This window comes from Mytilus edulis, chromosome 2, assembly GCF_963676685.1.
Source record: "Mytilus edulis chromosome 2, xbMytEdul2.2, whole genome shotgun sequence".
NCBI lineage: Eukaryota > Metazoa > Mollusca > Bivalvia > Mytilida > Mytilidae > Mytilus > Mytilus edulis.
In genome coordinates, this window is record NC_092345.1 from 58,489,148 (window position 1) to 58,514,069 (window position 24,922).

Genomic DNA, 24,922 nt, shown 5'->3' on the forward strand with positions numbered 1-24,922 from the left:
GTTTGTGACAGCCAAAGACATATAAAATTGAGAATTGAAATAGAGAATATGTCAAAGAGACAACAGCCGAAGGCCACCAACCGGTCTTCAATGCAGCGAGAAAACTTGCGAGCTACAATATTATCATGAGGGTGGTACCTTCACAGTGACGAATATAGTCTGTTTTCCGGTCGTTATTGAAATTCTTAACAATACAATATATTTGTATGTATATTCCGAAGGCATACTGGATATTTTTCAGAGGAGACCAACCTAGTGACGAATGACCCACGAATAACGGTAAAATAAACCCCCCCTTTTTTGGGGACGATCAATGCATTTAAATGGGAGCATATAGTTGTTACCCCCTCCTTTACTCTTGGTTTGGACCCCCTTTTTAAAATGGCTGGATCCGCCCCTGAAGGGCATTATGTCTCAGCCTCAGGTACAGATGTTCATTAAAAAAAAATCACAATAATTCCTGCATATTGTTAGACAGAAAATTCTTCATCGTCTAGGGTATAGTAACATGTTTCAACATTATCAGTCCAAACTATGTGTATTTCCGAAATCACGGTTGACTAGCTCAAATACTGTAAATACGGTAAATAAGTAAAGTTTTTAAAAAATAGCGGGAAAATTAAAAAGGGTAAAAATGACTCAGATTTTTTTATCACGTGATAAGCAAAATGGCGACAACACCAAAAGAGAGATTTGACGCTGCAGTCAAAGTTATTCATGGTTTGCCAAAGGAGGGTGAGAAAAAAAAGCTTCGAAACATATTTAGAAATGAAGACAAACGTTTAAATGATGATTAATTTTTATAATATATTAATTCAGATTGTAAAAACAAAATTGTACATTCATACTTTTATGTATTGTTCTGTGTTTTGATAAAAAATTATCTGATGAAAACCAATATTACAAACGTGTAATGGTTTATTAAAACAAGAACATAGCCCAATTCCGGTAATTTAAATCGTCTGGTTTATTCTTAAGTCTAGTATCAATCAATGAACGGTCATAACATGGTACAATGTCAGTTGTGCCAACTTTTTGTGAAGCAAATACGCAAGATTTGGCCAAAATTGAAAAGATCAAAGAGAAAAAACAATAGAAGAAAAGGAAAATGCCACAAAAAAGGCATAAGCATGCGTGTGACTTGGCAGCCCTGCACTGTGCATGCCCTTTATCGTCAAGTGTTAAACAACAATGAAAGTTAATTTTTTAATGCCATTTGTCAAATCAAAATTTTGATCTTCTGTAAGTATTGAATAAAGTAGAATATTAATCGCTTTTAATTTGTTTTTATACGACCGCAAAAATTTTAATTTTTCGTCGTATATTGCTATCACGTTGGCGTCGTCGTCGTCCGAATACTTTTAGTTTTCGCACTCTAACTTTAGTAAAAGTGAATAGAAATCTATGAAATTTCAACACAAGGTTTATGACCACAAAAGGAAGGTTGGGATTGATTTTGGGAGTTTTGATCCCAACATTTTAGGAATTAGGGGCCAAAAAGGGCCCAAATAAGCATTTTCTTGGTTTTCGCACAATAACTTAAGTTTAAGTAAATAGAAATCTATGAAATTTTGACACAAGGTTTATGACCACAAAAGGAAGGTTGGGATTGATTTTGGGAGTTTTGGTTCTAACAGTTTAGGAATTAGGGCCCAAAAAAGGGCCCAAATAAGCATTATTCTTGGTTTTCACACAATAACTTTAGTTTAAGTAAATAGAAATCAATGAAATTTAAACACAAGGTTTATGACCACAAAAGGAAGGTTTGTATTGATTTTGGGAGTTGAGGTCTGAACAGTTTAGGAATAAGGGGCCAAAAAGGGGCCCAAGTAAGCATTATTCTTGGTTTTCGCACCATAACTTTAGTTTAAGTAAATAGAAATCTATGAAATTTAAACACAAGGTTTATGACCACTAAAGGAAGGTTGGGTTTGATTTTGGGAGTTTTGGTCCCAACAGTTTAGGAATAAGGGGCCCAAAGGGTCCAAAATTGAACTTTGTTTGATTTCATCAAAAATTGAATAATTGGGGTTCTTTGATATGCCGAATCTAACTGTGTATGTAGATTCTTAATTTTTGGTCCCGTTATCAAATTGGTCTACATTAAGGTCCAAAGGGTCCAAAATTAAACTTAGTTTGATTTTGACAAAAATTGAATCCTTGGGGTTCTTTAATATGCTGAATCTAAAAATGTACTTAGATTTTTGATTATTGGCCCAGTTTTCAAGTTGGTCCAAATCGGGTCCAAATTAAACTTTGTTTGATTTCATCAAAAATTGAATAATTGGGGTTCTTTGATATGCCAAATCTTACTGTGTATGTAGATTCTTAATTTTTAGTCCCGTTTTCAAATTGGTCTACATTAAAGTCCAAAGGGTCCAAAATTAAACTAAGTTTGATTTTAACAAAAAATGAATTCTTGAGCTTTTTTGATATGCTGAATCTAAACATGTACTTAGATTTTTGATTATGGGCCCAGTTTTCAAGTTGGTTCAAATCAGGATCCAAAATTATTATATTAAGTATTGTGCAATAGCAAGAAATTTTCAATTGCACAGTATTCAGCAATAGCAAGAAATCTTCAATTGCACAGTATTGTGCAATAGCAAGAAATTTTCAATTGCACAGTATTGCGCAATAGCAAGAAATCTTCAATTGCACAGTATTGTGCAATAGCAAATATTTTCAATTGCACAGTATTGCACAATAGCAAGAAATATCTAATTGCACAATATTGTGCAATAGCAAGAAATTTTCAATTGATTGGAGTTATCTTTCTTTGTCCAGAATAGTAGTTGAATCAACTTAAATCATTGTTTTATACAATATACAATGTATATTCACTTTTACTACCAACTGATAAATTAAAACAATCTTTACCATTCAATGATAACAAGCTCCTTTTGTTACATTTTAATATTTTATGATGTATTTAAATGAGTAGTTATTGTTGCAAACTCCATTAGAAATTTGAATTGAGATCAGTTTTGGAAATAGGGAAAGGGGGATGTGAAAAAAAAAATGGGGGGGGGGGGGGTTAAATTTTTCTCATTTCAGATTTCATAAATAAAAAGAAAATTTCTTCAAACATTTTTTTGAGAGGATTAATATTCAACAGCATAGTGAATTGCTCAAAGGAAAAAAAAGTTTTTTAAGTTCATTAGACCACATTCATTCTGTGTCAGAAACCTATGCTGTGTCAACTATTTAATCACAATCCAAATTTAGAGCTGAATCCAGCTTGAATGTTGTGTCCATACTTGCCCCAACCGTTCAGGGTTCAATCTCTGCAGCAGGGCTCACGCTACCAGGCGACTTGGGCGACGATACTCGCTTTCAGTCGCTTCCGTCATCGGACATTTTCAATTTTTACCAAGTTGATGAAACATCAATTTTTTATTGATAATTAAAGAAATTTAGACATAAACGATTCATTATCTTAAGAAAAGAGGCTGAAGCATTGTCTTTGCAGTGTGTAGCAGGTTATTTGATAAAAATACAACTTTTTATCACTTCGTGCATTTCCGCAAGTTCCGGTGCTTGTTACTCGAAAACGTACATCAACCTACACAATGTAAATTTCGGCGGCAAAATAAGTTTGTTACTTCATTTAAACGTGATAAAAGTTGCCTCCAGTAAATGTTTTATCCATTTATTGCATTAAAAACGTCATGTTCCTTTCCAAATAACTTGTCAAACATCGTTTATTTTTGTAAATTTTCTTGCATTCGTCTGCCATTGACCGATTTCTAAACTACAGATCTGAACCGGACCAGCTATGACCGAAATCCGTATGTTTACAATAATTACTACGGACGCACGGATGGAACAGCTGACAGAAGAATATTGATCCCAAAGGGGAAAATTACGTATTCCACACGCATTAAGAGACTTTTGGTTACATCTAATTGATTGGTGTATATAATTCCCTATATTTTTTATGGATTGTTTCAAAGTTGCTTAACTCTGAGACTATTAATTATATGGCCCAGCTTAATAACTTTTATATTTTTTTATGAGAAACACTGAATTTCATACACAAGATAGATTTGAATTAAATTGTAATTGATATATTATAATTTCTTTACATTTTTAAAATAAAACAAATATTTTTTTTAGTGCTAGATATTAAATATTTAGTTGGTAGTTTCTCACAAGAACCTTAGTAAAACTTAAACACTTTTAATTTGAAATGTTACTTTAATTGTATACTCAGATATGAATTGAATAATATAAAAAGAACATTATTTACATATGACCCTTTATACTATTGTAATATCCAAACATTGTAGCGCACCGCACGAATGAGCACTTCTCTTTCAAATCTCACCACTTCTCCCTATCAGTTTCAAAAAGAGAAGTCACTTCTCCCTATAATTCTGAAGTAGTGTGAGCCCTGTGCAGTCGTATAAAGCTGCGCCCTGCGGAGCATCTGGTTTTAATTTACTGTCATTTTTCTTCTGGACAGTGGGGTACCCTATATTCCTACCCTCACTGATTAGACGAAATAAATTACAGACTATTATTGTATGTAGGTTTGGCTCCCTGTACTGCCAAAGTTTAACTCAAAGACCAAGGTTGGGCGGTAAATACCACCCACAGGGTTTACCAGTGGTTTTTACAAGTATTTACCGCCCTGGACAATGCTCCCCAAGTGGTCAATACTGGCAAATACTGGTCGATTGAAATTTTCATGGTTGTTTTTACTATTAATTGAAGTAAAAACTTGATATAAAGTCAAATATCCTTTAATCTTTATTCATGTGTCAGCTTGAAAATGTTGGCGCTAGGATGAGAAGTCAATTAAAGCTTCTTGAAAGAGACTAACTTATTTTGGGGTACAGGACCCTAACCAAACATGACATTGAACTAACTGAAAATCTGGCCATGCTGACAGGGAATGCAAAAAAAATTTAACAAATAAATAAAAAATAAAAAAATCCCAACCTGCAGACCCTGATTTATTTGCCTTGGCAGCAGGAAACAGACATATATTTTTTTTGGCCTTATTTGACAATGAACGATAATGTTTTTGAACAAACAATAATTTATCAACTGATTAAATTCAAGATTTGACTTATTTATAAATAATAGACAGTATTTGAACAGTGCTATAACCTAAAAACAAAAGAAAAAAGTCTGTAGATTTTTGAATACACTATCTAGCATAAGTAAGGTTCTTCAAATATTAATCAACAAGTCAACAAGAAGTTATAATTAACTTGAAGAAAATATGACATGACTGCAAAAATTAGGCAGTGGAAGCTCTGGCAAAATAGCTTCCTTGGCAGTTGCAATGTATATGAGAATTATAATTTATGTTGTACAAGTTTAAGCATTCATTTATATGAGAATTATATACAGATTAATACATGGCCTTTTCCATATCGGCCTGGGTATCATCCCTCATCCCATATCAGCACCTCCACTACGTCTCAGGCTGATATTGGGGTCTGATACCCGAACTGATATGGAAAAGGCCATGTAATAATCTCTTTATCATATACTTCTGACAATTGTTTTATGTATGGCAAATAAACAAATAAAATAACTAAAACAGTCAAAAACTTTATAAAAAAGTTAAATAATGAATCCAACAAATACACTTTAAATGCCCATTATGGGTTTTGTGCATGAGATGCACCTGATATGGGTTATCAGCCCGAGTGGGAAATTATGGCTTGTGTACTTCCGCTCATTACACATATGCAAAAGCTATCATATCAATGCTAAGTATATGATAATCTGATATTATCATATACTTAGACTAAATAACAAATGATTTTTACCGTATGATAATAGCATTAAATTAAAGTATTTTCCATATTTTTCGAATTGGTGCTTGGCGGGCTGATATGAAAAGTTTATCACATGCTTCGATTGTTATCACATGTCTTTCCGTAACGTTATCACATGGCATTCCGGTGATACTCTGCAAATTCGGGAAAATACACCTCAATGCTACGTTTTCAGTGGAAAACATTACAAAGTAGTGTACAAAACAATTATTTGAATACTGGAAAGTATATTGTGTAAAAGAATAAAATTAAATTAAAAAAAAAAATTAAAAGAAATTAAATAAATGCATTTTTTAAGTTTTTCTGAAACACAATTTAGAAAGTTACTTTATAAAAGTTGACTTTTCCAAACAATGTTCATTATGTATATTGTTGAATTATTTTCATGTCGATTCGTCCATATTAAAATGTGTTTTTTTTTTCTATGTTGAGGCATATGATAGAAAGATTTCATATTGAATGTATCAAATTTTGGGTCCGACGTTCGTGAACTTTTTACCCTTTCAACTTCTTTTCGGGAACCACATAAAAGGATCAATATATGAATCTGTTATTTTTCTCTACTGTTGAAGCATATGATAAAAAGATCATAACATGTCATTTTTCATATCGCATGTATTATCAGCCCTCGGTCAATATCAGCCCTCGAGCCATGTGGCTCTTGGGCTGATATTGAACCTAGGGCTGATAATACATGTAATATGAAAAATGCCATGTAATAATCTGATAATAATTTTTAATTTATAATATTTTATCTTGTAGGGCCCTTCCAGCCTTCATATGAAATAATGTTAACATTTTATGGGTTGTATAAACAAGCCACAGAGGGAACATGTACAAAACCAAAGCCATGGAGCTGGGATATAGTAGCAAAGAAGAAATGGTTAGTACTATGTACAGTTACCATTGTAACAAGAATACTTTTGTCTTTTGATATATTATTTTTTTTTTTATCTATAATAGAAAGGAGATATGAAGTACCAGTATATGCAAAATGAACAGCAAACTAAGAACACAAAGAAACAAAACATTAAGAGATCAACATACATATAAAAAAGAAGATGTGGTATGATTGACAATGAGACAACTCTTCACAAGAGACCAAAGAACATAGAAATTAACAGCTATAGATCACTGTACAGCATTCAACATTAAACAAAGCCCATACCGCATACAGTTCTGTTTTATGTTCATGGTGGTAGAAAAAAAGAAATACATGAACTAATATATTGAACATTAAATACTAGTGGGATCACAAAACTTAACTTGTAATTTGTTTTCCAAATATCATTTATAGTGTAAAAGATTGCATGTTGACAGACCTTTACATTTGTAGATGTCATTGCATGTTGACAGACCTCTACATTTGTAGATGTCATTGTTGTTTTGATGTTAGCTGCTTCTTTTGCATATACCCAATATCACCTTATATTCATTCTCTAAATATTCATATGGAGAAAATTTAATAAAAATGCCGTAATAAAAGTTATCTCATCCCAAGATTATTTTTTTTATTTGTATACCAGTATACAGAAGGTATTTTATAAGTTCTGACTAAAAGAAGATGCAAGTTCACTGTAAAAAAAATTGACCATCTCATAAGTGAACAAAAATTAATCTGGGATTTTTTAATTCTACAAATTCATGCAAATAAATAATTAAACAGAAATCCTACATGTAGCTGTTCTTTGGCTGTAAGTAGGGCATCATTGTACTGGATATGAGTGATCAAGGTCAACATTTTAGCCGCCAGACTACTTTAGACACAGTGAAGTTATTCAAGTTACTGTGTATTCAACAAGGATAGCTTCATTGGATTTGAGAGATTTGGTACTTGATATTAACATTTGAAAAAAAAAAAAATTACAAGGCCTTAAAAACTGCAAGATTACATTTAAAAAATTGCTTTATTCTGTGATTGAATTTTTTGAAATATGACTATTATACAATATACATCTTTATCTTTTTAATAGGGATGCTTGGAACAAGCTTGGAACTTTGACAAGTGAACAAGCCATGGATCTCTATGTTGAAGAACTAAAGAAGGTATTGGGTTCTTGATATACTTAAAGTTGAAGGCCATGATATAGTTAATATCTTTCTCTAATTCTAGGCAAATTTGATTCTTTCCCTGAATTATTATCAAATTTTTTTATTATCAACATGTGGTTTGCTTGATCTCAGTTGTTCATTGGTTAAGAGACAATTATGACATCAAGTTTTTTTTTTAACTTTCAAGTTTTCTTACTTACCTCTGGTTTTATAATTGTGACGTTCCAAAAATAGGGAACCATTCATGATGACATCACTTAGAAATTAAAAATAATCTTTTTGCAGATTAAAAAGTTAAAGTTTGCCTATATATTGTCTAAAACACATTCGAGAAATAGATTCCACCACTCTATCTTGTGCAAAAAGATACCTCTCCACTTCTGACAGTTCAATTTTAGATAGATGTATGTAAAAGCTCTTCAAGCCTTGCATCTGCAACTAAAACTTTTATTTTGAAAGCATATGCTACCTTCCTTTTCTTAATATTCACATTAAAAAGTGTAAAAGATATTACTTGAATTAATTTTGCTTTATATGTAAAGCTGATTTAAAATAGTGACAAAGTTTAAAATATTTCAATATATATAAGTACAAGAAATATTTTAGGAATACAACTATTCATGTTATTTGCCCAAGGGAGGTAATTTTCGCACTAATCTCTTCAATTCAAGGGGAGATAATTTTAGAATTTATATTTTATGAACTAACTAGCTTTACCATTAATAACCAGGATGGATACCCAAATTGACCTGCAATCATCAGGTCTTTTATAAATTACTTGTAAAAGAATGAAAAAGTATTGCTTGTAATATATTATCAAAACCAAACAAATGACAATCAATCAGATTTTCCTTGAAACATTGTATTGCAAAATATTATAGTGAAGAAAATCTTATAATAAGTATATTGATAACTTACAAAAGGAAATGGTTTAAACTTTTGTTCTGTGAATAATAAAATTGTCATTCAGCAATCACCAGAAACTATTTTGTTTGCCTATCTTATGAAGTACTATTGGTTTGAATACTGCCATTAAGTTTTACACTGTTATTTCCTATATCATGGTTATCAACCTATATCTTATGTTTGATTACTGTACATTGTAAGGCATGTTCATAATAATTATTTTATTCAGTTTTCACTTCAGTTGTTTTATAATACGTTTTATAAATTTTATTGTTTATTTATGGTGTGAGTTATATTGTTAGTGCTGCCTTCATGATACACAGGTTCTTAAAATCTAAGCAATGCAAATCATATTTAACATTGAATATGTAAGAGGGTTTAATGGGTATCATGAGAAAAATGAAGAATAAAAAAGTTTATGGGGAAAAAATCCTTTTAATGATAAATCTTTTTGTTAAAATGTAAGTGAAAAAAGTTCAGAATTTATTTTACCTTTTCAGAGTATTGCCTTGTCCACAAACAAGTGGAACACAATGGGTGACAAGGATAAAAGGGTACGGATGTTTTTCTTGAAACCTAGCACTAACATATCACTATAATCATGTTTAACACTCTAGATCTGTCAAACTTTGAATGGAAAATATACTCTGCTTCCAATACATATCAAACATTTTATTTCATATTCAAACTTTATACTTGCATTTGTTTTTACTGAGTTAGTATTGTATTGAAGCCAAGTCTATCAGTAGTGATAATTAGGTTTATTTAGAAGATGTACAGCTTATTCAGAGATTTATTAGATGTTGTGTCTATTTTGTTCACAAACATGACAGGATTACAAGGAATAGTGGGGGGGAGAGAGTTTTTTGTTTCAGAACAGAACGCTTATTGTAAACTCTGCTTACAAATGCTAGACATTAGCTATTTTTCATACCCATAGTGTAAGACTAATTGTGTTTGAAGGATGCAGAAAGGACATTGATTGTTTCAAGAGGCCATCAAGAATTTAAAAATTAGGACATAAATGAAGTCCTACTGCTTCACATCATACATGATAGAACATAACTGGATTCACAATGGTAAATTCAAATAAAAATATTAATTACAGTAACGGGTAAGTGTTTACAGCTAGACATGTGATTCTTTTTGCAAACCTATGTGACATTAGCCATAAGACTAACATTATTTTTGAAGGAATGTTAATGCATCTTTGTTATTTGTTTTAGAATTACCTTTTTTGTTAACTGTTGGTTTTTTTTATCCATGTCATAATCTGTACATACTCATTTCTGTAGAAAAATGTAAAAATAATCAACAAAGTTTTAAGAGGTTTTTATTTTAATTATTTATAGATTGTTGAAGCCATGCCACAAGAGAAGCCTGTTAGAGATTTTATGTCCACCATTGGAACATTTTATGAATTGATAGATGAGAGGTCACCATTTGAGGATGAAAAGCGTTCTTCTGATCTTGCTAATGGTGATACAAATAGAAATGTTATACAGGCAGATATAAGTATGTTAAAAAGCATCATCTAATGCAATCTTTATGTATTATATACTATAAAAAAAAACCAATTAATTATTTAAAAAGATCCACTTAACAAGATTATGGTGACAAACAAAGTAAAATTTCTGTCATGATCTATCTTTGGAAACCTTAAAATCATAATCATTGATTACCTTACATTAAATACTTTTGAATCAAATAATTGGAAACGAGTGGATAAGGTTTACAGAATAGAGAATAATGAAAAATGATCTGAAAACTTACAAAATACAGAAAAGTCCAACCCTTCAATAGAAATGGTAAACATCTTGCTGTCCCTGTGAAAAACTTAATGCAAAAAAACGGAAACAAACACTATAAATTTCTGCTTCCATACTACTTTTGTTGATTTACCTTCATCAGGAACGTTCAAAGTCAAATATTTGAAAGGCGAGGATGTATAAGAACTGAAACAGTTGATGAGCTATATGACCCAAAAGGACCCTAATAAATTGACAAATCCATCTATGGTTAATTTGTCTGAGGGAGTTGAAACCTTAGGGACGACATCAAAAGATCGATGTAGGATAACAAACTTAAATCAAATAGTTTGGGGGGGGGGGGGGGGGGGTTAAAATTCTGCAAGTTTTGTATATCTAAAATCGATTTTTACATATATCCCTATTGGTAAATCAATTTTTCCCAAATTAAGTTAAGAGAGGGGGGGGGGGGGGGGGGGGGTCAGTGAAAAAACTATGTGAATTCAGTTTTTTATCCTACATTGAACTTTTGATGTCGTCCCTTAGTTTCTTTATAATTTATTTAGAAACAATGTTAGAAGAGTTTGTTATAAATCATGTCGGTACTACATGTATCATGCAATACATATGCTACATGACCCTTTCTCAAAGTTATATCTACAAGACCATGATTGATAAACAGATTAAGCTTAAGAAATATCTGTTACCCTTTTGTTTGTTGATAAAACCCCACTTTTGTTTTGCAGGCAATGGAAATGAAATGGCAATGAACCACTCCATGTTGGTTGATCCTCTTCTTAAAGATCTAGTAAAACAAGACATCAAGATGAATGGAATGCCTAGAGGTTTTCAAGATAAGGATTTTGGTGAAGATAAACCAACAGAATCAGCTTTATCTCTTTTAGATTCAGGTATTTATAAATTGAAATTAAACTCTGTGCACCAAAGGAGTAGGTCCGGTAAGGACCGATTTTGGCCTCAAATTTCAGGTTCATCTGACGAAAGATTTTGACCACTTTTTAAACACTTAAGTGTCTATTTTATTTGAATTAATTAGTTTATGTGAAAGATTTTAACAGATTTAGTCATTAAAAACGATTCGATTCAAGCTCAAATATGAAAAATCTACCTAATATGCCGAAAAATGTCACTTTTCAGATGGTTTTTGGTAAAAATGAAAGTGGCCGCATCCGTGTTCATCCTCAACCTTTATATATGTTATGTATTATCATAAATTACAACTTACATTTCAATATTAAGGATGAACACGAATGCGGCCACTTTCGTTTTACACGAAAACCGTCTAAAATTTAACTAAAATGCTAGAATTATGAGGATTTCAGTAATTTAGCATGACTTAATGGTGCTAGTACCGGATATATGTGCATTGTATTGTCAAAAACAGCCCATATTAATGTAGCAGAAGCATTCTACTGTCCAATAAATAATTAAAGGTTTACATTTTAACAATTTTGTAAAACTGCTATATTTTGGGGCCAAAAAGGGGTCTTACTGAACCTACTCCTTTGCAGAAGTGTATTATATTTTGTCTCGTCACTTCATGCCCATTGAAAAAGTGTTTAAAATTTAGAAAATGTTATTGCCAATCATTGCCGATCATTGACCTCTATTTATATTAATGCTACTGCAAATATTTTAAGATGGAAAATCACAACTGAAATTATGACTTATTATTGCAAACCTTATTCACAATAATTTCTGAATTTACATTAAGGAATAACTACTATTTTTTCTGTCTGTAAAAATGGCAGAAAAAACGTAGTGCACACTGAATAACCCTTGAAATGGGTTATTTAAAAGTGTGCCCCACATTTTTGAGGTTATTTCAAATAGACAGAAATAATATACAGTCATTTTTTTTGTATAATTTAATTCTTAATTTCATTTTTAAGGAGTAAATCGTGAAAAAATGTTGATGACATCATGGTTACATGACAAAATTATGTCTGTGAGCTGATAGACAAAAAATTTTCAGTCAATCAGAAGACAGGGAACATCCAAAATTAAATTATTTAGGTTTGACCAAAACCATTATTAAAAAAAAGATCACTTTTCCATACAATGTCTTGAACAAAGAACTTTATCTTAGTTAGATATCATGTTTTTCAATGTCATCCTTTTCATGTATCGATCCAGTAAGTTAATACTCATGCAGCTATTAATTTACAGAATAAAACCCATTTAATTTCAGAAAGAGAGAACTGGGACAGAATTTCTAGTATAAAAAATGCTCAGGACCAAGATATCAATGGCGGTATGAATGGTTTACATGATGACCAGGATGACGAAGATCTAGATGAAGCAGAAGTACACACATCAGAAATCCAGACCCAAAACCATACTAGGAAAAACAGTGAAATGCTTTACGATAATATAGAGCATCCAGTTAATGGTGAAACAATGACAGTTGATAAAGTGCCCTCTAGTGGTGACAGACTTACAAGTGAGAGTGAAAGTGAAGAGGAGTTTTGTGACACATCAGATCAACCATCACCGGTATATTTTCTTGTCAAATTTACAATATATTAGTAGGGTAAAAAGAAAAGCGTTTTCAGTTGCCCTTCTTAGTTTATTATTTTACACATAGCTCAAAGGATCGTTTTGTCATTCAAAATCTGTTTATTTAAAAATTATTTCACCTCATTTATATATTTTAAAGTATCCAGATTTTCGTTAATTGATGAGATATTTTGTGAATTTTCTGTTATTCGATAAATTTTGCTCATATTTCACAATGCAATGTACTCAATAGGCAGGGTTTATGACTAGGGATATACCTTTTTTGTCCTCTTTTTATAAGTATTTACCAAAGACACTTCTGGGTGCTGGATTTTTTTGCTGTCTTGAAGACCCATTGGTGGCCTTCAGCTGTTTTCTGACCTTTGGTTGGGTAATTGTCTCTTTGACACATTCCTTATTTCCATTTTCTATTTTATTTTATGTGTTTGCACACTTTTTTTCATGTCATTACAGGAAGAGTTGTCAAGAATGACTTCTAAAGATCAACAGATGTCAACACCATTAAAAGGAAATTTACAAAATAATAGACAGAAATATGTTCATTTTAGTGCTAATCCATCGTTACGGACTGATGTTGAAGTAGATCAACAAACATTTTCACCCATTCCAAATCGTTTACATCGAGATAATATATCAATGTCAAGGAACTTCCCTTTTGGATTAAATTTTCAACAGAAGTCTCCACATGATAGTTTAATTGTTCATGGACCATCAGAAGATTCATTAAATGTTACAGGGCTTAGTGAAATAGGGAGTGAAAATTCAAATTCATCTGCACAATCAAATAGTTTAACCAAATCTGAAGTTTTAATGGAAGAAAATATAAGGACTTGTGGTGGGGGTCAGATTTCCCCACCTGGTGGAAGTTCTAGTGGGAAACTTCCCAGTCAGGGATCATACAGCACACAGGGTTACAGACCAGGTACTGATTTCTCTCAAATTTATGGAGACAGAAACTACATTTAAATCTATACAATGAATATATTTATATTTCTGTATTTGTAAGATGATGTTTTCTATTAGTCATTAATTACAAATACAATCTGAAATAATAATTCATAAAGTAATCAAACAATATCTTTTTGATATTAATAAATGTACTTTTGTATATGTACATTTCAATTGGAAAGAATAATTTTAATCAAAAGAGTTAATTGATAAAGAAATTATGCAGATATGTGCTATACTGATATACAATTTTCAATGGTTTTGAATAAATGAGTACTTTATTTCTCCTTTTTAATGAGATTTTGATATGAACTAGTATAAATACACAATCCTGATTGAGCAAATTCTGAAAAAAAGTTTATTTAACAGCAAACTAAAAATCAAACAGTAAATCAGTATGACTTAATATTTTGATCATGCATACATGTATTTGTTTTATTTGGTCTAAAAAATTATTAATCATTAATAAGTTTGTTTTATTTGGCTTATTCATAATTAAGTGTTTGTTTATTTCAAAGATATATCTAAGAGAAAAATGAATTTTAAATCTGTTTGTTTTGATTTCAGTTGAAGGTTATGGGTTTTATGATGGCTTCCCTGTTGAGGGAGGACAAGGAGGTGACAGAGAGGGAGGTAGGGACCCTCGATATCCACCACAGATGTATGGATCAGTCAATGAACAGATTGCTGTCACATTAATGAGGCTTCAGCAAGATATGCACACAGTATTACAAAGGCTAGACAGCTTAGAAGCTGTTTCTAGGCAACAGGTAAATATTTATTTCCTGAAAAAAAATTGGGACAATAATATTTTATTAAATACCTACTCTGTCCATTCATTTGCTCAGCTGCTTTTTGTCCATCCAAAACCTCTGGTTTGCAGATAGTTCTCCTCAACTAAATATTACTTTAAACCGGGAAATTTTTGCGCCTTCTTTATTTCACGATTTATCAACACAATCTAAATTCGCGCTGTTTTGAATTTGCGATTTCCTGTTACTTTATAATATTTTCATAAATGATAAAGAAAGTGAACAGCTTCACATTCATTGTAAATCAAGTGATAAAATTAACCAAAAACCTTTTGTTTTCGGTTCATTAATGTTAAAAGTTGTGTCATGTTTGCTTGTAAAAACACATACATAATTATACACAATAACAGAAAGGAAGAACTAATTAAGAGTAAATAAAATAAGATTTCTCACAGGATAAATGCTAATTGATAGATCCTTTGATCTTATGAATCTTTGTAAAAGATTTAAGGAGGTATTACTTTTGAAACTGATTGACATGTGGCATTCACATATGTTAGTCCATCAGCTGGTAGGGTAAAATTTCAGTTCTGTGTTACACTCCAGAGTACCGCAATTTTTTGGTATAATTCTAAAGAGTAATCATGGTAATGTCTGAAGAATATTTCAAGAGGTGTTATACTTTTGAAAAAGTGTCCAAAAGGGGTTAAAAGGGGACTTATTTAAGAGCATATAAAAAATTTAGTTTTACATATATTGTCATATATACAGAAATATGAAAAAATAACCAAGTGTTTGGTACTATTTTTTTTTTTAAATTGAACAAATCAAATCTTATTAAAACGGAGGTTGATTTTTATTTAATGTTTAAATCAGAGGACCAAGGAAAAAAAATAATTGTATTACAAATTTCTTTATGAAATCGCTTTATATTAAAAAATTTAATTAAAAATTACTTAGTTGTGATAGCTAAAAGAGGGGACCATTGAAATTGACGTTTTTAAACCTCTTTTGGACACTTTTTTCGGGCCTAACACCTTGTATTTTATTAATAAGATAATGAATTCTATCAAAAAAAATCGTGGTACCCTGGGGTGTAACACAAACTCCTTAACTAGAGCGCTTTTGAAAACTAGCTGATGGACTATGTGTAACAGGTGTTGTTTACACAACAATATCAGTAAAAGTTCAAGTCATGGTTTCTATCATTACTTTTCATTTAAAAACACAGTTATGATTTAAGGTAAAAATAGGTGTTATGCAGTGGTTCTGATGCATATCCTATCATATACGTACATGTATGGACTTTATCTTATAAATACAGTTTCCCTGAAATTTTCTCTTTCGTTTTATTTTGGCGTTTCACTTCTTACCATGAAAATAGCGAAATAAAACTGTCACGAAAAATTTCCCTGTTTGCAGTATTCTACTTTGTCATCAGTTTTATTGACTAAGAAACAAACAGTCAGCTTTGACTTCAATCACAATTGGTGCCATTTGTGCCCTTGAAAAATCAAACAGTCCCCATGTTGGTTTCCAAATTTATTTATTTTTTTTAAATTGAAAAATAATTTTTTTTGGTATTTCTGTCAGCATTAGTAAATTTTACATGTAGTTTATCAGTAGACAAATTTTGGTGGATTAAGTGGTCACCCGAGTAACACAAATTCCAATGTCCAACAAATTTTCTAAAGATATGTATGCAGACTTTGGCAAAACCACAAAATAAAAAATCCATGAAAAATAGAAGGTTTTCCTCCATCCATGAACATTGGTATCCTTGAAAATAGATGAGTCCACAGTATTTTTCAAGGAATTTCAGACTTTTATGATTTTTTTCAAAGAATTTCAGAATATAATGAATTTTTGCAATGGTACTTTTAAAAAGTTTGTTTCAACTTTGAATATTAGAATGAAAAAAAAATATCAATAAAACTGTAGTCACTAGAAAAACTCAGTTGACCATGTTGACTGATCTAGATTATAACACATGAACTATTTTTTAAAAAAATGTGTCATTAGAGTTTGTATTTCTTATTTTAGAGAAAATCTGAACAAAGCAATTCATTATTTGTAAGTATTTATATAAATAAGAAGATGTGGTATGAGTGCCAATAAGACAATTCTCCTTCCAAGTTACAATGTATAGAAAGTTGACTATAAGGGGTCAAAGTACATCCTCTAACACAGAGCCTTGGCTCACACCAAACAGCTATTTATATTAAAAGGGCCCCAAAATGACTAGTGTAACACAATTTAAACAGGAAAAGTTTTTTATTTAAAATTTAGGTCAAAGTAGTTTTTAACCGGATTTTTGTGACAAAAATGTCGGTTATTGATTTGGGGATGTACGGCGGGCGGTCGGTCAGTCGGGCGGGCGGCAATCAAATGTTGTCTGTGCATTAACTCATGAACCGTTCAACCAAAACTTTTAAAATTTTAATATGTTGTTACTGACAACTAAATGAAGGTCAAGTTAAATAATGGCGATTTTGACTTTTACCGTTCAGGAGTTATGGTTCTTGAAAGATTGAAAAGTGGAGTTTCCAGTCGTGTCCGTGCATTTACTCATGAACTGTTCTACCAAAGCTTCCCAAATTTTAATATGTTGTTACTTATGACAAAATAGAGGTCAAGTTCAATAATGACGATTTTGACTTTTACTGTTCAGGAGTTATGGTTCTTGAAAGATTGAAAAATGGAGTTTCCAGTCGTGTCCGTGCATTTACTCATGAACTGTTCTACCAAAGCTTCCCAAATTTTAATATGTTGTTACTGATGACAAAATGGAGGTCAAGTTCTATAATGACGATTTTGACTTTTACCGTTCAGGAGTTATGGTTCTTGAAAGATTGAAAAGTGGAGTTTCCAGTCGTGTCCGTGCATTTACTCATGAACTGTTCTACCAAAGCTTCCCAAATTTTAATATGTTGTTACTTATGACAAAATAGAGGTCAAGTTCAATAATGACGATTTTGACTTTTACTGTTCAGGAGTTATGGTTCTTGAAAGATTGAAAAATGGAGTTTCCAGTCGTGTCCGTGCATTTACACATGAACTGTTCTACCAAAGCTTCCCAAATTTTAATATGTTGTTACTGATGACAAAGTGGAGGTCAAGTTCTATAATGACGATTTTGACTTTTACCGTTCAGGAGTTATGGTTCTTGAAAGATTGAAAAATGGAGTTTCCAGTCGTGTCCGTGCATTTACTCATGAACTGTTTTACCAAAGCTTCCCAAATTTTAATATGTTGTTACTGATGACAAAATGGAGGTCAAGTTCAATAATGACGATTTTGACTTTTACCGTTCAGGAGTTATGGTTCTTGAAAGATTGAAAAATGGAGTTTCCAGTCGTGTCCGTGCATTTACTCATGAACTGTTCTACCAAAGCTTCCCAAATTTTAATATGTTGTTACTGATGACAAAATGGAGGTCAAGTTCAATAATGACGATTTTGACTTTTACCGTTCAGGAGTTATGGTTCTTGAAAGATTGTAAAATGGCGTTTCCATTCACGTTGTTGCATGTACTCATGAACCATTCAATCTAAGCTTTTCAAACTTTAATATGTTGATACTGATGACAAAATGGAGGTCAAATTTGATATTGACGATTTTCACTTTCACTATTCTTCAGTAATGGTTCTTGTGATATTGCCAGGACACAAATAAATATAAATAAATCTGGTTTGCTGTCGTTGTGACAGCCTCTTGTTAATGAAGTTGAAGTCCAATCAATTTGAAACTTAGTACACATGTTCTTCTGATATGATCTTTCTAATTTTACTGCTAAATTAGAGCTTTGAACCTAATTTCAGTCCATTAGACATAGAAAATGATAGTGCGAGTGGGGCATCTGTGTACTATGAACGCATTCTTGTTTTTACCCGATTTATTTTTCTTTTTAAAGTAGAGATTGAGATTCATTTTAATGGTCCATCCCTTTTTGATTATATCATATCAATGTATGATCCCAAAAATAATGGGAAGACCTGTGATATTCTCCAATGGAGATAAAGAGAGGCAAAACACACCATAGGGATATTCAAACTCATAAGTAGAAATTAAGCTGACAACACCAGGGCTAAAAAAAGAAAAAGACCAAGAGAAAAACAGACAAACAATAGTACACAAAACACTACATAAAAACTAAATAAAATTGAGAATGGAAATGGGGAATGTGTCAAAGAGACAACAACTCAACCATAGAACAAACAACAGCAGAAGGTCACCAACAGGTCTTCAATGCAGCGAGAAATTCCCACACCCGGAGGCGTCCTTCAGCCTAAAGAGTGAGCAACATCAACTCCACCAAAAATTCTTTGTGATCTCAGAAAATATTAGTAAAGTAATGCAATGTAATGTATGTTTTTTTATTATAAACTAAGTGCAATGTAATGTATGTCTTTTTATTATAAACTAAGTGCAATGTAAACAATCTTTTACAGATGTCTGGTTGGTGGCCTTTCCCTAACTTAACAGGGAAGACATTTTTGTTTGTTGTTATCTGGCCTATGTTTGTATACTGGTTAATGTCAGGAAGGAGAAGAAGGTAAGATTTGAAAATCATTGTATTAGGATAATTATGAATCATATGCTTAAAATAGCGATTAAAGATAGAGGGTCATAACAGCATTAACAGCTTAAAAAATCTTCGAATAATTATGTATAAGTTTTTCTTACTAGTTTTTATTTGTCTTTTTCTTTAACTGTGACAAAATAGAAAATAAATTTATATGGTTTGTTTATTTTAGAGAAAAATGTAAAAAAAAATTCAATGTTTTATTTTTTTTTATTTTTAAATTTTCTGATCTTTTAATGTAAAGTCCAGTAATTTGGTTAACATGGCAAGACAATAAACAATTATACCTCTTGCATTCAATAATTATGATAATAGCTCATATTTTACTTCTAGTTTAAATTACTGTATTCTGAATAGCATCTATTTATTTATTTACAGGACAAACTAAGAAAATCATATTGTGAGAGAATATTGTTACCTCAATAAAAATGGACCAGCAAGGAAGAACAAGTCAACTTTAAATTAATAAAATTAGTCATTGATTTAAATTTCACTGTCTACATTACATTATTATTTTCTGTTTGTTAAGAAAACAAATACAATTTTGATGATGTTAAATATACCTTTAATTGACAAATATTCAGTTTATATGTGTAGCTGTTATAAGTCAAACAAAAAATTCATGTTTGCATTAGTGTAAATTAGTGAATTTTTAGGAATCTAATATTTTTGCACCTATTTATTTTTGTGATTATCTAGACTATCTTTTGTTGTTGTGTTCAGATCAAAAATTATCTCGATTTTACATATTCAGGACAATTCATATTGACGTTATTTTTGGCCTTGTAATTCTATGCTGGCTTCCAAATGTTGCTAATACTAAGCATTAGACAAAAACTCTAATTCAGAGATGTTTGTAAAATATCCTTGCTCTGGCTAGTATGGAGAAATTGGTATTAATTTGAATGGCATTTACGAATGGTTGTGTTTACAAATACTTTAGAAAAAGATTGCACCTTAATAATTTTATTGCTTGTAATGTTAATGAACATAAATTTTGAAAAATTTTGTTTACAAGCATTTTAATTGAAATGATGATATCAGGGATGGTTTATTGCGCCTAGATCATAACATGTGTATACAACTTATACATAAATCAAATTCTTAAAATGGTGACAGTAAATTTATGAAGATTATTTTCTAAATAGTCATAATTATAGCATTTGTTTACAACCAGAAGATACTAGAACAGCAGTGATTTGCTTCATACAGGCATTAATCTGCAACATGGGTCGAAAATGAAAATTATTTGAAAATCATGAGAAATTCCATAAAAGCATGTATATCATAATAGGTTAATTGCTATATGAATAATTTTTGTTATTCACCCCAAGAGTTATTAGTGTTTATATAAAGATCATTGATTATTCCGATGTGTTCATTTTATAAATACAATCATAACCATAGGACATGATGAGTGTATATTGTAATTGTATGTTTATGAATGGAATTATTTTTTAAATTATTTTGTTTTGATTGTAAAGTAAATAATTCAAATGAAGAATATGTTTGAAAGTTAGAAATATAATAAGAAAATTGTAACCGATAAGCATAATGATGATTTTGTCTTTTTTATAAATGTTCAGAGAACAGGTATATTTTCCAACAAATTTGAGCACAAGTATTAAAATGCAGCAGTTCTTTTATTTGTGCTATTCGATTATGAATTTTGATAAAGGTCTTCACTGATTTGTGTTAGAACAACATACACGGTAGGATATATATAAATTTTAGTGTCATCTTTGTCCTTTACCGCAACCTCTACATATATACAACATATGTCAAAAGTTCTTTGTGGTAGTTACATTTTACATTATGGTAGATATATTTTACTTGTAATCATGTAAATACATCTGTGAACATTACAACACATTATCTCAAGATTTATTTAATTTAGTTAGGAAATATACTATTTAAACCAAATACTGTAAATTCAGAAATTATTGCATGCGTTTATCTTTGTGATTTTGTCATTTTAGACTAAAAAGGATTTCAATTTTTACAATATTGAGTAAATTTCAAAATGCAAGTCTAAATTATTGTGAGTATAACCCTGTCGCTTTTTTTACAATAATAAAAACATTGTGATAATTTCTGAATATAAAGTATTATGAAGACAGGTGTAACCAGGTTGTGACAAAACCACAAAACAAATGTATGATTGAAATTGCAATATCTTTTTAGAATGAAAGTTATGATTTTGTTCATTTTGTATAAAGAACCAAATTTTATTTAAATGAATCTGTGATATTTTTATTGATTTATTTTAAAACAAAATAAATGAAAATTTATTGTTCTTAATGTATTTGCTTATTTTTTCTCTCATATGAAATCCTAGTCTTCTGAACAGTATTTGAAAAACAAGTATTAACTCACGCTAACTCATAGAAGATCTGCATATTGTTATCAATTATTCGATATCATGTAATTCACCCAAATTAATCCAAACTTGGCCACAATCATCTTCGCGGTATCTAGTTTAAAAAATGTGAGTGGTGACCTGACCATCCAACCAAAATGGCCGCCACGGCTAAAAATAGAACATAGGGGTAAAATGGAGTTTTGGGCTTATAACTCAAAAACCAAAGCATTTAGAGCAAATCTGAGATGGGGTACAATTGTTAATCAGGTCAAGATATTTCTGCCCTGAAATTTTCAGATGAATCGGACAACCCGTTGTTGGGTTGCTGCCCCTAAATTGGTAATTTTGAGGAAATTTTACTGTTTTTGGTTATTATCTCGAATATTATTATAGATAAAGATAAACTGTAAACAGCAATAATGTTCAGCAAAGTAAGATTTACAACTAAGTCAACGTGACCGAAATGGTCAGTTGACCCCTTTAGGAGTTATTGCCCTTTTTAGTCAAGTTTTAACCATTTTTTGTAATTCTTAGTTATCTTTTACAAAAATCTTCTCCTCTGAAACTACTGAGTCAAATTAATCCAAACTTGGCCACAATCATCTTTGGGGAATCTAGTTTAAAAAATGTGTCCGTTGACCCAGCCCAACAACAAAAATGGCCGCCATGGCTAAAAATAGAACAAAGGGGTAAAATGCAGTTTTTGGCTTATAACTCAAAATCGAAAGCAGTTAGAGGAAATCTGACAGGAGTAAAATTGTTTATCAGGTCAAGATCTATCTGTTCTGAAATTTTCAGATGGATTGGACAACCCGTTGTTGGGTTGCTGCCCCTGAATCGGTAATTTTAAGGAAATTTTGCTGTTTTTGGTTATCTCGAATATTATTATAGATAGAGATAAACTGTAAACAGCAATAATGTTCAGCAAAGTAAGATTTACAAATAAGTCAACATGACCAAAATGGTCAATTGCCCCCTAAGGAGTTATTGTCCTTTATAGTCAATTTTTAACAATTTTCATAAAATTTGTAAATTTTTATTAACATTTTCCACTGAAACTACTGGGCCAAGTTCATTATAGATAGAGATAATTGTAAGCAGCAAGACTGTTTAGTAAAGTAAGATGTACAAACACATCACCATCACCGAAACACAATTTTGTCATGAATCCATCTGCTTCCTTTGTTTTATATACACATAGACCAAGGTGAGCAACACAGGCTCTTTAGAGCCTCTAGTTTCATTCTACAAGTCTATGTTTCAGCTCTTTTAAAAATCTTTAGATTTGATTGCATACAGCTGTATTCATTTTTTACAAGCATATCTTTTTTTCATACATTTCAAACGTTTTATTTCAACTGAATTCTACGGTGGCCAGTTAGGCCATTTCGCGTTTTCACCCTTTATATTCTATAAGGCGAAGACGCGAAAGCGAATTTGCGAAATCGAAAAGGGATTTTATACAAATGCATCTGTTTTTAAATTTGTTCAGTCAACAAAGTATGTAAAGGAATTAGCTAATTTATGGAAATATTTAAAGTACATCACAGGTATGAAATTTATATGATAATCATTTGAATGATTTATACTTTGTAGTCTTGTCTCCACCGGCCACCATAGAATTCCCCTATCACACTGAAAACATAGACAACAGCAAAAGTAGGCGGGACACTGGGTTCCGCAGAACCCTTACAATTTGTTTTAGTTATTGCACATGCTGTTGTACTATAACTATGCTCCAACTACTGTCCTCTTAGATTCTAGCTGGTTTTTGTGTTGGGTAATCAGGGGCGTAGCTAGGTATTCAGTCAACTGTAGGCACCAATCGGCAGAGGGTGTGTGGGCCGCTCAAGGCCTCAGCAGGTTCAGGGGGCCCGACGGAAAACGGTTTTTAGCGTTTTTGCTGCGAAATTTTATGTACAAAAATATATAATTTACTGGTTATTTAATCATGATAATTACAATATACATGATGAAAAGTTCGAAGAATTATGAATAATTTACCATAACATCTGACTGGTGAATTAAATAACGCAGTACAGTCGGAAATGTAAAAAAAATAAATTACAATATGCATTGCCCAGCGTAGATTGGCGTATCCCTTTAATTAAGCAGTACACCCTGTTTGGTATTTTCTTATCTATTCCGTTCTGACTGATATATACGTTTGACTTAATGTATAGTAAATATTGATGATCCTTCATTAAAAAAAATTAGGCACGTTAACACTGATATTACTATATAATAAAACCAGTCTATCATTTTGGCTAGACATCAACCATCAATCTTTTGATTCTTAAACCTTCACCCAAGCCACACAAACACATACACACATAGTCGATGCCTAATGCAAAAGTTCTGTTCTGTTCATACTATCGTAACAAAATTCAAGACATTTGCCTTTCAGTAGACCAACTACGAACTCCTCAAAGAATGGCATTCTCTCTACAACTAGGCATCGGATTTAATGTCCACATTCTGACCAGACGTGACTGCGTATTTATACATCCTGCACAGCCAAACGGACGACCAAAATTGGCAAGGGTTTTATTGTAGGTAGGGCGAAGACAAAGTGGAAAGCTAGTTGAAAACTAACAACAACTAATTAAAAAAATAATGTGTCTTAGTTGAGGTTCATTCAAGTTTTTGTTGATAGAAGTGAAATGGTCTGAACCAAAGTTCTAGTTTATAGTTTCTATATAAGGTAAAATCATATAAAACATTCAATTCTATCCAATATTCCATTCACTAAGGACGAAAGACTAGTGTACACATGACATTCGATAATTAAAAAGTTTTGACAACTTCACTGGCGTTCATCTACAGATAACGTTTTTTTTATTATTTTTTTTAATAAGAAAAAGTATTTGTGAAAATATTATGTGTAGGCACGTGCCTAAAGTGCCTAACGGCAGCTACGCCCCTGGGGTTATCCCAAGCATGGATACAAAATCAAATTATAGATAAAAGACCATAGTTTTTCGAAATACATGTTTAATACTAGAAAACAAACTTGTCTTGCAAACACAAAAGAAGAATGCAATAAATATTACAATCGGCTCCATTATTAGGGCACTTTGTAAGTTGGTAAAAATTTGTATTGCATTGTGTTTGTTCCAAGCAGCAAACCCAGCCTGACCGGTCTGTTATTTTTCTTATTTACTTCTTATTACTATAATTATTATAGTAATAAGGAGACTACTTATACAGTTCATTTCTAGTAAAGGATC

The 24,922-nt window shown here is 31.4% G+C and overlaps 1 protein-coding gene across 3 annotated transcripts; it reads left to right on the forward strand.

The window, feature by feature from the left end:
* Positions 1 to 657: 657 nt before the first annotated feature.
* On the forward strand, positions 658 to 21,626 carry LOC139512519 (acyl-CoA-binding domain-containing protein 5-like). 3 transcript variants are annotated; one of them, XM_071300176.1, is made up of 12 exons: positions 658 to 735; positions 6,561 to 6,681; positions 7,772 to 7,844; positions 9,257 to 9,310; positions 10,109 to 10,271; positions 11,251 to 11,415; positions 12,717 to 13,021; positions 13,499 to 13,967; positions 14,561 to 14,763; positions 16,789 to 16,818; positions 19,197 to 19,300; positions 19,709 to 21,626. In XM_071300176.1, the coding sequence occupies exons 1-12, from the start codon at positions 669 to 671 to the stop codon at positions 19,716 to 19,718; spliced, it is 1,764 nt and encodes a 587-aa protein (XP_071156277.1). In that variant the 5' UTR covers positions 658 to 668; the 3' UTR covers positions 19,719 to 21,626. The 3 variants fall into 3 exon arrangements, with proteins under 3 accessions (XP_071156277.1, XP_071156280.1, XP_071156279.1); XM_071300179.1 differs by lacking the exon at positions 9,257 to 9,310; XM_071300178.1 differs by lacking the exon at positions 19,709 to 21,626 and having other exon boundaries at positions 19,197 to 19,308.
* Positions 21,627 to 24,922: the final 3,296 nt, after the last annotated feature.